Raw genomic sequence first — 890 nt, 5'->3', positions numbered from 1 at the left:
TCTAATCTTCTAATCTAATGAATTTTAGAAATAACTGCAAGTTCAAGTGAATCTAATAACCACTTTACAACACAGTCATCCCATCAGTTTATTGCAATGGAAGCCTCTCAAACTTCCCTGCAAACCAAAGAACAATATGCATCTAATGACAAATCCAACGTTCAATGCACTAAAATCCCAATTGATGTGTTGGCTAAAAAGAAGTTGACAGGTAAACATTCTAATTATATTTATATACAAGTATCTTTGATCATCCACATGTTCATTTCTATTAGACTTCCCAAAAAATGAAGGCAAAGCAAACCTATCCGCCTCTGTTTTAAGTAATATTTTAATGAATAAGGACAAAAATGATGCATACAACCTAACGTATTCAAAGACTTCATATCGGTTAGTGAACGAAAAGTCAGCAGAAGTCGATTCGGACAACGGAACTGACAAGAATAAATCCATTAAAAAAACAGATGTGGCTACTATGGATATGAATGAAAAGTCCTGTAACGACTGATCTAAGAAAATCTGAACCAAATTTTAAATGTTTAAGAAACATTTTTTTTGGATATTATATTTAAATTAAATTGTAAACAAACCTTTTTGTGAAAAATATTTTTTTTTGCCTGAAAAACTTTCATTCCATAAATTTTTTAATTAACTTAAAATTGGTTCTAAATTTTAATTAAGAATAAAATCCTTTACCAAAAATGTTGACGGAAATTAGTTCCAAAAAATTATTTGTTGAGGGAATAAAATGGGGATATTACAAGGTAAGGATCTACAAATAGTTTTGGAGTGGTAGTTCCAAAAATTAATGTGATTGAGTCAAACACTTGATTGAGATTTTATCATTTAATAGATTTTTATTGCAAATTAAAAACTTCAAACTGAATATA

The 890-nt window shown here is 28.8% G+C and overlaps 1 protein-coding gene across 1 annotated transcript; it reads left to right on the top strand.

The window, feature by feature from the left end:
• The first annotated feature begins 32 nt into the window (after positions 1-32).
• On the top strand, positions 33-581 carry LOC119662459. The gene is made up of 2 exons (XM_038072080.1): positions 33-211; positions 276-581. The coding sequence occupies exons 1-2, from the start codon at positions 97-99 to the stop codon at positions 506-508; spliced, it is 348 nt and encodes a 115-aa protein (XP_037928008.1). The 5' UTR covers positions 33-96; the 3' UTR covers positions 509-581.
• The last annotated feature ends 309 nt before the right edge of the window (positions 582-890 follow it).

This window comes from Teleopsis dalmanni, chromosome X (genome assembly GCF_002237135.1).
Source record: "Teleopsis dalmanni isolate 2A chromosome X, ASM223713v2, whole genome shotgun sequence".
Lineage (NCBI taxonomy): Eukaryota > Metazoa > Arthropoda > Insecta > Diptera > Diopsidae > Teleopsis > Teleopsis dalmanni.
The sequence above is the reverse complement of the archived record's forward strand: the minus strand, read 5'-3'. Positions and strand labels throughout refer to the sequence as shown.

What these genes read in the sequence shown, in the direction of transcription:
- LOC119662459 (XM_038072080.1), top strand. Translation starts at nt 97, where the DNA reads ATGGAAGCCTCTCAAACTTCCCTGCAAACCAAAGAACAATATGCATCT. An exon ending in GGCTAAAAAGAAGTTGACAG is followed by an intron (nt 212 to 275) that starts GTAAACATTCTA and finishes CATTTCTATTAG; the next exon opens with ACTTCCCAAAAAATGAAGGC.